The sequence below is a fragment of the Pogoniulus pusillus genome, chromosome Z (genome assembly GCF_015220805.1).
Source record: "Pogoniulus pusillus isolate bPogPus1 chromosome Z, bPogPus1.pri, whole genome shotgun sequence".
NCBI lineage: Eukaryota > Metazoa > Chordata > Aves > Piciformes > Lybiidae > Pogoniulus > Pogoniulus pusillus.
In genome coordinates, this window is record NC_087309.1 from 45,219,978 (window position 1) to 45,232,647 (window position 12,670).

A 12,670-nucleotide genomic window follows, 5' to 3' on the forward strand; every position below is an offset into this window, starting at 1 on the left:
CGTTGAGGATGAAGTAAGCAGTCCTCCTCAGGTGTCCTCTGGTTAACCCGTCTCCATATATGGACTTCCTTTGGCTGGTTAATGTCCCGAATCCCACTTCTCAAAATTAAAGCTTAGTCCTTGGAACATGACTGATTAATGTCCGAGTCCCACATGTGGCATGTTCTCTCTTATCTCAAAATTAAGGATGTACCTAAAGTTTTAGTCTTTGAAATACTTAGCAATTAGCTAGCTTATTCTTTGCACATTACCATCTATAGCATGACCTCTAGGTTAGGCATATCTCCTGATTTGCAACAGCTGTATATACACTGCCGTTTGCAGCTAAGCATGCTTAACATTCTATTAAAATGTTTATTTATTGAATAATTACAATTACCTATTACAATTCTATTAAAATGTTTCTTTATTAAACAATTACAATCACCTACTACACCAGGTATTTGAACACCTCCAGGGATGGTGACTCCATGACTTCCCTAGGCAGCCTGTTACAATGCCTGGTGGTCACTCTTCCAGTAAAGAAATTATTCCTAATACCCAATCTGAACCTCCCCTAGTCCAACCTGAGACCATCTCCTCTTGTCTTATTGCTAGCTACTTGAGAGAACTGACCAACATGCACTTCAGTACAACCTCCTTTCAGGTAGCTGTAGAGAGCAATAAGGTCTCCCATCAGCCTCTTATTTCTGCAGACTAAACAATCTCATTCTTTCACAAAACGTATTGTCCAGGCCCTTCACCAGCCCTGTTGCGCTTATCTGAAGTCACCAGCAACTCAGTGTTCTTCTTGTATTGTGGAACACGGTATTCGAGATGTGGTCTCACCTGTACCAAGCAGAGAAGCAGAATCACTTCCCTCTTTGTGATGGCTGCATTATTTCTGATACTGAGACCAGATGTTGGTGGCCTTCTGAGACACCAGACCAAACTGCTGGCTCGTGTTCAGCTGGCTGTGGAGTAACCTTATGCCCTTTTGTGCTGTGCACCTCTCCAGACACACTTGCCCAAGCTGGTAGATCTCTCTGCAGAGCCATCCTACATTTAAGCAGATCAATGCTCACTTTTCATGAGACACCTGATGTGTGGCACAAAATTGTGTATGGACATAAATACTGTACAGCTCTACTGCCACTTTTCTCTGCAGAGCTGTAACTGTTCAGAATAACCACAAAACACAAAAGCAGAACTCTGTCAGAAGTCTACATTTCCCTCAGCTATTCTGAACCACTTGTATACTCTGAACTTGGCAGGAGAGAGAAGTTACCCCGGGTTCAATGTGACATACACTGCTGTAAGCACCACAGGGTTGCAAAAGATGCAGAGGCACTACCACCATTCTGTCACCAGAGGCTGTGGCTATTCCTGAGCAAATTGCGTGGTATGTTGATTCTGGGCCTGCTGGTCTCAATACAGAGAGACAAAATACAAACTGACACAACAGTCTATGAGGAGGTGTCCACAGCCACAGGTGGGCCAAGTGGCTTTGATCTGTTGAACCAGTGGCTATTTATTGACAGATTTGTACATGCTTCAATTCACTTTCTCACAGCCTCCCAACCCTAAAACACACTGTTTTGTCTTATTCTAGTAGATGTGGAGGTCCATGAGCTGGATTGAAAACTGGCTCCACAACAGAGTTCAGAGAATTGTCATCAATGGCACAGAATCAAGTTGGAGGCCTGTAGCCAGTGTTGTTCCCCAGGGATCAGAACTGGGTCCATTTTTGTTCAATATCAACAACCTGGATGAGGGCATTGAGTGTACCCTCAATAAATTTGCTGATGACACAAAATGGGGGAGGGTGGCTGATACCCTGGTCAGACTGTGCTGCCATACAGTGAGATCTGGACAGGCTGGAGTGCTGGATGAAGGCAAACCACATGGAGTTCAGTAAGGAAAAGTGCAGGGTCCTCCATCTGGGAAAGAGTAACAGCAGGAATCAGTACAAGTTAGCATTCACCCTGCTGGAAAGCAGCTCTGTGGAGAAAGACCTTGGAGTCCTAGTGGACAGCAAATTCTGCATGGGGCAGCAATGTGCCCTTATGGCAAAGAGGGCCAATGGCATCCAGGGGTGTATAAAGAAAAGTGTGTCCAGCAGTTCCCTGGTGAGGTCATACTTGGAGTATTGTGTCCAGTTTTGGGCTCTGGCCCAGTTCGAGAGAGACAGGCAGTTGCAGGAGAGGGTCCACTGGAGAGCCACAAGGATGATTAAGAGATCTGAGTGTCTTCCATGAAGAGAGACTGTGAGACCTGGGGTTGTAGGCGATCTATCAATGCATAAAAATATCTGAGAGGTGGGTTTCAAGTGGATGGGGCCAATTTCTTTTTGGTGGTGCACAGTAATAAGACCAGCAATAATGGATACAAACTTGAACATTGTATTTTTTTTCCACTCGAGGAGAAATTTCTTTACAGTGAGGGTGACAGAGCACTGAATAGGCTGCCTAGGGAACTTGCGAAGTTTCCTTCTCTGAACGCTTGCAAAACCCTCCTGGATGCATTCCTGTGTGGGCTACCGCAGGTGCTGCTGCTTTTGGCAGGGGGGTTGGTCTCGATGATCTCTGGAAGTCCCTTCCAACCTCTAACGTTCTGTGATTCTGTTATCTCCGGACACTTCTCACACCGTTCGAAGCACATCACTTACCACACTCCAGACTCCCACACAGGCATCTGAAGGACATCTAAACATTCCCCTAACTCCGTCCTACAGAAGCAGCGTCCGCCTCAGCCCCCGGGTGCCGCTGAACGGCTGGTGGCAGGGCGGGCTCCTCCCTGGCCGCTCGGGAGCGGTCCGAGGAGGGGCAGCTCAACCACCGCCGACAGACAGCCTGCGACATCCCACAGCAGCTGACGCCGCATGACGCCGCCCACACCGCTCGAGCCTCCGCTCCTATGTCGTGTCGCCGGCCACTGACGTCACGGTCACGCGCCGCCGGGGGCGGGGTGCTTTGGCCGTTGCAGCTGGTCCCGTCTCGTGGCGCGAGCTTCAGAAGAGGCAGCGGTACCGCGCCCGGGGTCCTCTTCGCGGTGCCGGCTGCCAAAGGTGAGCAGCCCCGGCCGGGCCCAGCCGCCTTCGCTGCCTGCCGGGATCCTCAGTCGCTGCGCGCTGCGCCGCTGGGCCCCGGAAGCGGCTGCGAGCTGCCGCCCGGCGTGGCGCGCCGCCTCCCGCCTCTGCCGGCGTCCCGGGCGGGTGGGCGCGCGCGGTGGCGGCGCGGCGCGCGGCGGCCGGTGCCGGGCCCGGGCAGGCTGCCGGGGTCGGCGCAGCGTCGCGTCTTGCCGGCGGGGGGGAGGGCAGGCCGAAGAGGGGGGGAAGGTGGCTCCGGAGTAGGGCGAGACAGCGCCCGGGGGCAGGAGCCTCAGGGTTGCAGCGCAGCTGGCGGTGCTGCTCTGCGTCATCCGCACCAGCCGCTCTGCCTGCGCTGCCCGGTGCTGTGTCTTGCCAGCGCACCGTGGCATTTGTGTGTGATTTCTGCGGGTTCTGTCGGCGGCAGAGAACGAGACAGCTCAGCCTTAGGTTTTTGTGGTTTCGGTAATAGCAAAGTGCTTTCTCGGTCAGAGGAGAACTGCTATCTGCTTTTGAGGACCGGTTCCTTGTTTTGTTCTTGAAACAATAATCAATCATGGTAGAATCGACAGGGAGACATCAGAAGGTTATGGAGGATTAAACTACATGATTTGTTGACATAAATTGTTTTTCGTGGGAAGGGGCAAGTATTTGCCATCATTAGAGGTGGTTATTTTTTTCCTGCAGGTTGAAGAACATACCTGAAGTTTTCCTGGAAACTAGATGCTGCCCTAAATAAAAGCCAGGATCAGTACAGCAGTGGTAAGTTACTTCTTCAGTTTGTTAACTTAGAAGACAATGATACATGTGAAATACAAGATCATGGCCTTAAATACAGTGTTGATACTGATTCCAACTTTTATCTTCTTCTTTTATCCTCTGTGTTTTCTGCAAGTGGGGTATATTGTGTTTTTTTTTTCCAGATCTTGGTTTTCATTTCAATGTTGTATTTTTGTAAAAATAAATTGGTAGAAGCTCTGTTGCCCTATTTCTGTCAGTAGCACTATGGTGAAAAAAACTACCCTGTAACTTTTCCCTGCACCTTACTTGTCTTCCTAAATTTTCTATGTTTTTGACTCTACTGTGACTTAAAATGGACTGATTACATAGACAGCCTTGTTCACATGTATAATTTAAAAAAGTATCTTGGTAGTGCCTAAGAGTGAGTGTAGCAATTGTGGTCAGTAGTGTATTTGACCATTTGTTATTTTATGTAGTGTCTTGAATATCCAGGATAATGCCTTTTTTGTTTTACTTCTAAGTAGAAATACTGACATACAGTATGATTGATAGAGGTACTATAAGACAAGAAAAGAGACTAATGGGAGACTTTATAAAAGGCTGGAGAGAATAACTACAAGCTGTTCCTGAAAATGACAGTATGTTTAAAAAAACATTGCTGATAGGTCATCAGTATCACTAGGAATGCTAGCATTGGTGTAACTTTTCAGAAGGTGACCTCTAAGTGGTTCTTGGAGCTTTTCAGAATGGAAACTTTGGGTTTTTTTTTCTGTTTTCTTTAAAACAAATGTGCTGGGAAAGACAGTCTTAAGTTTTCATTTGAACAATCAAGGGTACAGTTTCTAGCTTTATAATTATGTAGAAGTTATATAGTCTGTGTCCTCTTTGTAAGCCTGTTTCATCAGGAAGATGGTTGTGTCTATGAAGTCTTCCCTTAGCTTCCATTTTGCTAAAAAAGTCCTTAAGCTCTCCACATAGGTAATGTATTTTAGACCACAGAGCATCTTAGCTGTGCTGACTTCTCTCCAGTTTCTGCAGTTCTTTCTTGAACTGGAGAAATGGAGAGCTATGATTATGAAACTAAATACAGTGTTGTAAATCAGTTGTGGATACTGCTGGGTAAAGACATCACTAGAGCTGCATACTGCCTCCTTTTAAAGTAGTTCACTTTGCCTCCTGTTTTCATAGAGAAGAACAGAATCCACTCTTTCGCCATATTACAGTGGAAAATAATTTATTGAATTCTTAACAAAAGATGTACAGAATAAATTGCATGTGCATGAGGAGTTGTAGTTTGAAGTCCAGAAAGAGTGACCATTGAGAATATACTGTTGTCTCAGTTCTGTGCATATTGAGTGAGATCCTGGAGAGAAGCTTTTCCTTGCTATATGAAATTCTGACATGGCAATAGAGCTATTGTTGGATTTTCAGCTGGCAATATTGTACACATTGAAATAATTTCTTTTCTGTCCTTGACCTGGCATGTGGTACCTACTTATTGTTGCAATGGATAGGAACCACAAAAGAAGGCATCAGTAGAGCAGCAGCATTGCTGAAATCCCTCGATGTTTATCATGATGAGACAGTCTCAGATTAGTAAGTAAAGAGAGGAAATGCTAACCTTACCTGGTGATCAAACTTAGACATTCATCCTGTTGTGACTTGAAGTGCAGAACCTACCTTCTTTCTAGTAAAATGTTTCTTACAAGGTTAGCAGACTCTACCAGTGTTTCTACACATGCCTTATGGCTTTGGAGATTCCAAAAAGATGGTACCTATTTAATACTCGCCTCCTCTGTTTCATCTCTAATACAGTCTATGTAGAAATTGTTCAATATGTTAATCTCTGAAGTACCCAATACAGACTGTGGAGAGAATCCTTGTCCTTTTGATTTAACTCATCTGTGGTGTAACCAACCCATGTCTCTCTCTGCATTTTGCTGTGCAATGGCAAATCTGATTTGTAAGTAGTGAAAATTGTCTCTGCCTCACAGGACTACAGCCAGTGTTCATGACCCTTTGCTGTTCTGTGGGGTATCTAAAAGCATCTATGTCCTCTGCGTAAATTATGGTCTGAAGAGGTGCTGATGCATCAGTTGAAAAAAAAAAAGGTGAAGAGGAAAGGAGGGTGGCAGGTAGCATCACAACAAATTGAGATTTGAGAGATCTGGATTTAAACTACTTAAATACAGCTGTAGAACTGATTTCACAAAGGCATCTGTACACAACAGTAATTAGAACTGTTTTTGAAGAATCCCATTAGCACGAGGCATGAGCTGATGCCCTCATTGAGTCAATCATCTTTATAGACTACATGCAGAGGAAAAAATCCTGGTAGAAATACTGTTGGTAAGAAGGAATCGTAAAGAGAGGCTTTGTCAGGAGGGAAATTGACCTTTAGGATGTGAGTCTGTAATGGCTTAACACTGTTGGGAAATTAAGCGTTCCTCATTCCTCCCTTAGCTACTTCTGGTGTGTGTGGAACAGTGTGCTTAGAGGGCTTGAGTTCTTGGCTTGATTTTCTGTTGTGCATCCCCCATTTTTACATCTCTCCCAGCCACTCTTCCTTTTTAGTCATTTAGGATCAGTTACTAAGTTGGCTTTGTTGCAGTGTGCAGGTTTGCTATAAGTTTGCATAAGACAGAGAAACAATGATGAAAGTTACTAGGTATCAGAAGCTTGTGGTTTTACAGTTAGGAATTAGTTTTATTGGAACGTTTTCTACCTGACAGGAGTGCTGAAGCCATCTTGAAGATATGCAATATTTTAATGTATCTGAACTTAGTAATTGACTGTTTTATTTTTTTTTTTAAGATTTAAGAGAATCATAGCTTTTCTCAGCCTGTACTATTCAGATTGATTTCTGTGAGCAAAAGGGGTTTGTTAATACCATAGCACTGCATTTCCCTGGGAAGGGACATTCCTGAACCTGAGTACTCATCTTGTCTTACAGTACTGGTAATCACCCTAATATAAAGACAGGGAACTACTGCTAGTCATTATAGTGTTTAGTAAAATTGCAGTTTGATGAACACCTTAAGCAGACATAAGCAGCCATGCTGCTGAAAAAGCAGTCCTGTTGCACAGTGAAAGAGCTGCTTTCATCTGTTCTGTCTGCTTTTTTATGCCTAGCACATTTACCTGTCTAGCGGTGTTTAGAAATAGGGGAGCCTCATCTGCGTTTTCCTGGTTCATCCTCCAGCTGTGGATATTAAAGAGGTGCAGGGACAAGCACAGGGCCATATTGTGTATTTTGGTGATGAAAGTCTTTGTATAAGTTTAATTTATTTGTAGCTAGCTTAAGCTGCATATTTGAATTTGGTGCAGTAAAGATTGATTTGAAATAGATGTGGGTTTTGTTTTCATTTGCTATAAAAGAAAAACAAAAAGAATGGTGACTTAACTAGAAGAAAGCAGAAACTGTTAGAGGAATTTATTAAATGTAAAGGCAGCAGACAGTTTCTTGTTCTGTTGTGTATGAGTTCAGAATAAAAACTTTGCAATGTACTTTGCAGAATCTCAGCTGTGAAACATTATTGCCATTTTCAGTTGCTATACATGTTATCAAGTACTTTTCCGATTATTTTTTCCCATCCAAATCATGCAAAATATATTCATTCCTTAAATGTTTTATTTACATTATTTGCAGACTTTATCTGTAAGTTATCGCATCTTCAGGGAGGTTGTTGTTTTTATCTTCAGTTTTGTTATTTCACTTCACAGCCTTATCCAGTGTTTTGAGGGCTGTTTACATAAGATTGAAAAGCAGCTGTGCAAATTCAGGGAAGGCTAGATCTCTTGAGGGCTATTAAATTTAAAACTTCTGCCTCTTATTAGAAAATGTCTGGTTCACTGTTCTCTGGAGGATGGGCAGATGCTATTCAGAAATACCACTAGAAGACTGGCATGACTTGGGCATCTGCTATAGTCTTTGATGGAGACAGAACACTGGGTTAATTGAGTTTTTATTCTGACCTACAATGGTTGGGTTGAGATTTCTAGGCTTTTTGGAGCAGTGATAGCTGCTCCAGTTTTTAAATGAAAATATGTACCCTTTCAAGAATGAGAAGGTTTAATAAGAAAAAGCTTAGCAAGTATTTCTTGTTCTTGTCTTTAAATCTGTCAGCTAATTATTTTGACAGAAGAAAATGAAAAAAAAAGGCATCATGGTTTTTGTGTCTGTATTGTACTAATTTCAGTAAGTAAGTCTGATGAGAACTGTTCCAGGAGATGTATACAAATGCTTCGTAGTTTTGAAAATACACTTTCTTTACCCTTAGAGCCTTCAACTTTTAATTTGTTTTTGTAGAGGATTATTGGAGACTTACCAGGTTAAGAATTCTTAGATAGATTTTTATTCTTTAAATTGCAGGGCTACTACTGCTATGAAAGATTTATGTTGTTGCTATTATTTTTTGTAAGGTGGTTGTTTTCTCAAAACAAAATTTAAAATCCGTAAGAATAAGATTTCACTTCTTGAGTTTTCTTGAAATCACTGTGGAGAGTTACACATTTCAGTTTGTTTTTCCTGAAGGTTGAAAAATAATTATTTTACTTTAGCATTAAACAAAATCAAATCCTCTAGGCCATTAGAAACTGTACTTAATTGTTTATTTAGAAAATTTAAATATGTTAAATATTCATGTACTTACATTACAGAGATTTTACATTGGTTATAAATAGATACTTTTTTAGACAGAAATTCAATTTTAATTGTCATAAGTCATAGTTGTTTTTATGTCAGTTTCTCTTCAACGTATCATAATGCTGTTTCTGTGGTCACTGTAAATTTTCTGTGTCATCCAGAGAGCAATGTTTTGTTTTGTCTGTAGCATACAAGAATGTGTTTATATTGGAAACTGGCAATTGAAATTCTTAGTCCAGCTGGTTAGCATTTTGTGTGCTACACATGTAATGAAGGAATACTAACAATGGGAAAATCAGTTTAATTTGGGACCTCTGGTTGTGAAAAGTATAACCAATCCTCTTTTAATTGACATGAAATGTCTAGGTCAATTTGAATTGTAGAATTTGGCTATCTGAAATAGGTAATTTTCTTTTTTGGTGAAAAGCTATTTAGAAAATAACAAAAATGTTAATATTTTGCATGTTTGCCTCTTTCAGGCAACCCTATGATTTACTCTACCTACAGGTGAAGTCATCACTAGTTGCGATTTTGCTGTTGATTTGCTGTGCTTCACAGAAAAGGTGACTAGATGAAAATGAAAGTATTTTTTGTAGTTCCTCAAATGTAGTAAATGTGCTTGTAGTGATAGACTTAATGCTTTCTTTTGCTGCTGAGAGGTTTCTGAAAGCAGAATAGTTTAATCACAATACTGTGACACTGCCTGTCAGTGGGTGTAATGTATAGTCACTCTATATAACCTAAGGAAAAATTAGTGTGGGTGTTTGGATGGTAAAAAATGGAAAATATCTCTCACTATTTTCTGTCTGTATTTCTTAAGTGTTTTCCTTCTTTTTAAATGTCCTCAGATTTTCATGGATCTCAATAGTGCTAGCACCATTGTTTTGCAAGTCTTGACCCAAGCTACTAGTCAAGATACTGCAGTGCTGAAGCCAGCTGAGGAGCAACTGAAGCAGTGGGAAACACAGCCAGGGTTCTATTCAGTCTTGTTGGTAAGATACAGTGAAAAAGTGTGATTAAGTAAACTTTGAGTAGTTTTTTAATGTGATTCTCTAGAATACACTTGAACCATGGCTCAGCCTCTGGCTGAGAGAAGCCTCAAGTCACCATGTTCCAGCTACTGATAACCTTGCACTGTGCTGTGGTAGGTATTGTCATCACTGCAGACTCTTTCCCCAGGCTTTCACGTGGAGGAGAAAATAAAAATTCTAGTGGTGTGGAAGAGGGTGCTCTAGTGCTAATCCTGTTGTTGGCTTGTGAATTGTAGCTAGAAAAAGGCAAATTCCCATTGTCAAGGGAATGACTTTTACTGTTCAGTAAGGCTCAGGACACTCAGGACAATACCAAGGAAGTAACCACCTTTTCTTTGTTGTGGAAAAGATGCATTATGACCATTTCCACAGGGATTTTCCCTTCTTATCAGTGGAGAGAGATTCCCAAGAATATTAGCTGACTGGGCTGGTAGAAAGATTTCTAAAATAGGGAAGATGAATAGTGAATACTTCTATAGGTGTTGAAAACATAGCGAGAGCAGGAGATCCTACTGTTTCAGAAGAGACACTCAGCAAGTTTGCTAACAATGCAAAACTGGGAGGCTTGGCTGACACACCTGAAGGCTGTGTGGCATTCACAGACTGGAGAGCTGGGCAAAGAGGAATACAATGAGGTTCAACAGGGATAATTGCAGTGACCTGCACCTGGGAAGGAACAGTAAACTGCACCAGTACAGGCTGGGAAGTGATCTGCTGGAAAGTAGCCCTGTGTAGCAGGACCTGCGAGTCCTGGTGGAAAGGAACTATCCATGGGACAGCGATGTGCCCTTGTGGCTGAGGAGGCGAATGGGATCTGGATGTGCATTAAGCAGAGTGTGGCCAGAGATCAAGGGAGATTCTCCTCTTGCTCTGCTCTTCCCTGATGAGACCTCACCTGGTTGTCTGGGGTCTAGTGACCATGAAATTATAGTGTTTTCAGTATATGGTGAAACCAGGAGTGACATCAAAAAAACCCTCCACACTGGACTTCTGAAGGGCAGACTTCAGATTATTTAAGGAACTAACTTGGAAAGTTCCTTGAGAAACAGCCCTTAAAAACAAAGGAGTCCAAGAGGGTTGGACCTACTTCAAGAAAGAGCTCCTGAAGATGCAGGAGCTGGCTGTCCAATGTGCCAGGAGATGAGCCGATGAGGGAGACAGCCAGACTGGATGGGCAAGGAGCTTCTCAAGGAATTAAAGAAAAAAAAGAGGGTGTATCACCTTTGGAAAAAAAGGGAGGCATCCCAGGAAGAGTTCAAGGATGTTGCTTGTAGGATGATGCAGAGGGGAATATAGTAACAGAAGATGAGGAAAAGGCAGATGTACTTAATACCTTCTGTGCCTCAATCTTCAGTTGTGGGACAGGTTGTTTCCAGACAATTGGCCTCCTGAGCTGGCAGATGGAGTCAGGGACCAGTATAGTCCCCTTCTAATCCAGGAAGAGGAAGTAAGGGACCTGCTGAGCCACTTGGATCCTCACAAGTCCATGGGACTAGAAGGACTCCATCCTAGGGTGCTGAGTGAGCTGGCAGCTGAGCTGGCCAAGCCACTCTCCATCATTTATCAACAGTCCTGGCTCACAGGAGAGGTCCTCGAAAACTTGAAGCTGCCAGTGTGATACCTATCCACAAGAAGGGTCGAAAGGAGGAGCCAGAAAACTACAGACCTGTCAGCCTGACCTCAGTGCCAGGCAAGGTGTATGGAACAGGTCATCTTTAGTGCAATCACACACCACCTACAGGATGGCCAACGGATCAGGCCCAGCCAGCAGGAGTTTAGGAAGGGCAGGTCCTGCCTGACCAACCTGATCTCCTTTTATGATCAGGTTACCTGCCTGGTGAATGTAGGGCAGGCTGTGGATGTAGTCTACCTGGACTTCAGCAAAGCCTTTGACACCATCTGCCACAAGAAGCTCCTAGCCAAGCTGGCAGCTTGTGGCTTGAACAGATTCACTCTGATACGGGTGAAGAACTGGCTGGAAGGCTGGGCCCAGAGAGTGGTGGTAAATGGTGCCACATCCAGTTGGCAGCCAGACACTAGTGGTGTTCCCTAAGGATCAGTGGTGGACTGTGATGGTTTGGGTGTTCCCCACCTCCCCACACTTTAGAAATCACCCAGACTAGACTCAGCCAGCTCTGGAAATATGAATGAAGCTTCTTCTTTACAGCTGGCACAATATACAAGCAGATATTTACAGTATATATACAGAAATATACAGGGTAAAATGTAATACAAAAACAAAACAGCCCTTCCAGAACCCTGAGTCTCCAGGAGGGGTTTTCAACCACCCCAACACCTTCCGCCTACCCCTCTCAGCCTTACCCCAGTCCCAAGGAAGAATAGAGGTTCGGCCAGAGGGTTAGGAATCAAAGTGGGTTAGTCGAAAATGGAGGGTGTGGTTAGAGAGTAAGATGCAGCTCAGCCAGCAGTGCAAGTGAGAGTGGTTATCTAATGTTTTTATTTCTAGTTCCTATACATCTCAGCAAGCCTGTGAGTGAAGTAGACATCACCATTGTTTTCTTTCCACAGCCTGTAATCTAGTTCTTCTCACCAAAACATTCTTGCCTGCTTCAAAATAGCACATGGGCCCAGTCCTGTTCAGTATCTTTACTGATGATCTGGATGAGGGGATTGAGTCCAGCATCACTAAGTTTGCAGATGACACCAAGCTAGGAGCAGGTGTTGATCTGTTGGAAGGTAGGGGAGCCCTGCAGAGGGACCTGGATGGGCTAGATGGGTGCGCAGAAGCCAGTGGGATGAGATTTAACAAGGCTAAGTGCAGGGTTCTACACTTTGGCCACAATGACCCCAGGCAGTGCTACAGGCTAGGGACAGAGTGGCTGGAGAGCAGCCAAGAAGAAAGGGATCTGCGGGTGCTGGTTGATAGTAGGCTGAAGATAAGGCAGCAGTGTGGCCAGGAGAACCTATGGCATCTTGGCCTATATCAGGAACAGTGTGGCCAGTAGGACAAGGGAGGTTATTCCTTCCCTGTACTCAACACTGGTCAGACCACACCTTGAGTGCTGTGTCCAGTTCTGGGCTCCTCAATTCAAGAGAGATGTTGAAATACTGGAATGTGTCCAGAGAAGGGCAATGAAGCTGGTGAGAGTCATAGTATCATAGTATCATCAGGGTTGGAAGAGACCTCACAGATCATCGAGTCCAACCCTTTACCACACAGCTCAA

General features: G+C 43.5%; 1 protein-coding gene across 3 annotated transcripts in view; it reads left to right on the forward strand.

Moving 5' to 3' along the window:
* Positions 1 to 2,949: 2,949 nt before the first annotated feature.
* Positions 2,950 to 12,670, forward strand: part of IPO11 (importin 11) — a 110,269-nt gene continuing 100,548 nt past the window's right edge. The window contains exons 1-4 of one of the 3 annotated variants that reach the window (XM_064140011.1): positions 2,950 to 3,046; positions 3,755 to 3,829; positions 8,933 to 9,016; positions 9,302 to 9,445. In XM_064140011.1, the coding sequence (XP_063996081.1) occupies positions 9,308 to 9,445 (138 nt within the window). In that variant the 5' untranslated portion in view covers positions 2,950 to 3,046; positions 3,755 to 3,829; positions 8,933 to 9,016; positions 9,302 to 9,307. The remainder of the gene's footprint in view (positions 3,047 to 3,754; positions 3,830 to 8,932; positions 9,017 to 9,301; positions 9,446 to 12,670) is intronic. The other 2 variants (XM_064140012.1, XM_064140014.1) reach the window with 2 other exon arrangements.